The sequence below is a fragment of the Phytophthora parasitica genome (genome assembly GCF_000247585.1).
Source record: "Phytophthora parasitica INRA-310 unplaced genomic scaffold supercont2.34, whole genome shotgun sequence".
NCBI classification, from domain to species: domain Eukaryota; phylum Oomycota; class Peronosporomycetes; order Peronosporales; family Peronosporaceae; genus Phytophthora; species Phytophthora nicotianae.
The window spans coordinates 680,785-682,329 of record NW_008649020.1 but is presented as its reverse complement, the minus strand read 5'-3'; the positions used below and the strand labels follow the sequence as shown (position 1 = coordinate 682,329).

General features: G+C 45.2%; 1 protein-coding gene across 1 annotated transcript; it reads right to left on the bottom strand.

The window, feature by feature from the left end:
- Window positions 1-853: 853 nt before the first annotated feature.
- On the bottom strand, window positions 854-1,081 carry PPTG_23296 (hypothetical protein; the record flags this gene model as incomplete). The annotated part of the gene is made up of 1 exon (XM_008909699.1): window positions 854-1,081. The coding sequence occupies one exon, from the start codon at window positions 1,079-1,081 to the stop codon at window positions 854-856; it is 228 nt and encodes a 75-aa protein (XP_008907947.1).
- Window positions 1,082-1,545: the final 464 nt, after the last annotated feature.

Below are 1,545 nucleotides of genomic sequence, written 5' to 3'. Positions count from 1 at the left end.
GCCACGTAGCTGTCAACAGCGACGGGATAGGGTGATAAATAATGTTTGTTGCGTCGTCATTGGTCCATTAATAGGTCTGTAGTGGACCTGTAAAAATTTTCTGGTATTGAAAGGGTTAATTGAGGGCAACACTGTCACGGTAGGGTGTAGTGCAGATCTACATTACAAACAGTAACAACAAGCCAGCTCCAGCTATTCGCAGTAGCAGCTGAAGGACTGATCAAACATAACGTACAACGCGATTACAATACTGCCTCTCATAACGCGACGCGGGATGACAAGGAATAAATCATCCAGCTAATAACGCGTATGTAGATGCCTAGATAACGACATCACTGATTGCAAGAGCTTCACCTTCTGCAGCCAAAGCGATAGCACATAGGTATAAGCTCACTTCTACTTTTCCTTAAAGAGAATACACTCCGGCCAAACTTCAGGGAGCTCGCCGACTCCCCCATCGTGTCTTCGATTCCCCCGCAGACACTACATGGGGATACATTAGCTTCTAGTGACTGTTTTTCATCTGTACTTTCTAATCAGTTGGAATATTGAGAGACTTCCGAAACACACGCACATACTCTAAGAAACGAATTGTAGAACTTGTAGAAGGAGTAATAAATATCGAAGAAACATGGGCACAATCAGTTTAAAAAAAAAAAAAAAAAACAGATTTGGTCAGCAACCAACAATATGCCCATCATATTCGCCTGCTGTCGTGGAACCATACGACGCCTTGAGCTCACTTGGAGCATCGTAATACGTGGTGACATTCCATGTAAACAGTGATGACTAGCAAAGTTTGCACATCATGAAGGCACTTGCTGCTGCGCCCAACTGGAAATCATCGACTATATTATAGTTTCTCGTCACCCTCTCCAAATCTAAAGAGGACGGATGCCATTTCGATCTTGAGGACTTGCTCCGCGGCGTGTCGCAATTGCAGTGTTCGGCTCGCTGCGGAGCTCGCCACTGGGTCCACCACCGCAAGGCCCTGCTTCGGGTACCCGTGCGGGTTTGCCGCGGCTACGCGCGCTCGCACCCGCTCACCTACGTTGGATTTCCACTTTAATTTGCGCTCCATCCATCTCACTTGGGCGTAGCAGCCATTTCCAATCAAGAAACACTTCTAGTATTAAACTGTAAGTGATTATGCTTTACTTATATGAAACGTAAATGCATTTGGCTGCATTGTTCAGTAAAACACAACTCTAACAAGGCGCATCCGTTACATGTACTTGTGCAGTTGTTTATAATTTCCTGCCCTAAATGCGATTGATACAATGCTAAATCGATAGCTGTATGGAATTTTGCAAATTCCCGACTTGCGTATCCAATCTTTTATATCCACATATAAAAGACTGGAGCTATTGCCGAGGCCGTGGGTTCTTGTCACGGCAGACAACGTCACATCTCAAATCCTATCCTGTTGCTTTCGAGGGTGCAGCACGATACTTCGTGTTACCGATATCAATGAGGTGGTATTTCCCACCATTCATGTAGAAATCAATGCTGTTCGAGCGCCGCAGATGGCAAACTCATTCTGGA